The 714-nt window shown below is 39.9% G+C and overlaps 1 protein-coding gene across 1 annotated transcript in view; it reads right to left on the minus strand.

The window, feature by feature from the left end:
* Positions 1 to 257: 257 nt before the first annotated feature.
* LOC109968831 (mannosyl-oligosaccharide 1,2-alpha-mannosidase IA-like) overlaps positions 258 to 714 on the minus strand; it is a 49309-nt gene continuing 48852 nt past the window's right edge. Inside the window, exon 4 of the mRNA XM_020615371.1 lies at positions 258 to 493. Within this exon, the coding sequence (XP_020471027.1) occupies positions 443 to 493 (51 nt within the window). The 3' untranslated portion in view covers positions 258 to 442. The remainder of the gene's footprint in view (positions 494 to 714) is intronic.

Raw genomic sequence — 714 nt, forward strand, 5'->3', positions numbered from 1 at the left:
AATAATGGCTCAAACAACTGCCAACAACATAGCAGCACAAACAAGTAAAGGGTAAAAATAACATTATGGTGGGTAGAATTACCCACTACAACAGCTCACGTGGTAAATCCGGTATTATGTCCACTTCCACAGCTCTAATTCACCAGTATGCACCATCCTGCTGTTCTGAGTTCTTCTTTTTAACGGAAATAATGTTTCCAGTCAGTGCTTTTAGGAAAAAGGGAACATGTCCAACTGAACACCTGAAATGACTACTGCTGTGCTGATGTGCTGTGGACAGGAACATCCTGGTGTGTTTATCAAGACTACAGGCAAACATGAAGAATGTTTTGAGTTTGTATTAAGTGGGGAACAGGGGAAATTAGAAATAAAGGCTTGTCTCTAATATAGGTCTGTACCAAGCAAAAGCCTGGTCCTCTGTGCCTCAGCAGGTGGAACTAGGTCACATGGTACAAACTAAAGTGTCTCCAGTGTGAATGAGCAGCTCCATCTGCTGAGAAACAACATAAAATGTAGATGAATATGTTGAAAAAACATTGGACTTAATTAGTGATGCACCGAAATGAAAATTCTGGGCCGAAACCGAAACCGAAAATTTAGGATGCACTTGGCCGAAAACCGAAAAGAAACCGAAAATGGCTTCTTTTAAAAACTTCAAATTTTTAAAACACGCTTACTCTATAATTGTGTGTGTATGTGTGTGTGTGTGTGTGT

The sequence above is a fragment of the Monopterus albus genome, unplaced genomic scaffold (genome assembly GCF_001952655.1).
Source record: "Monopterus albus unplaced genomic scaffold, M_albus_1.0 scaffold164.1, whole genome shotgun sequence".
Lineage (NCBI taxonomy): Eukaryota > Metazoa > Chordata > Actinopteri > Synbranchiformes > Synbranchidae > Monopterus > Monopterus albus.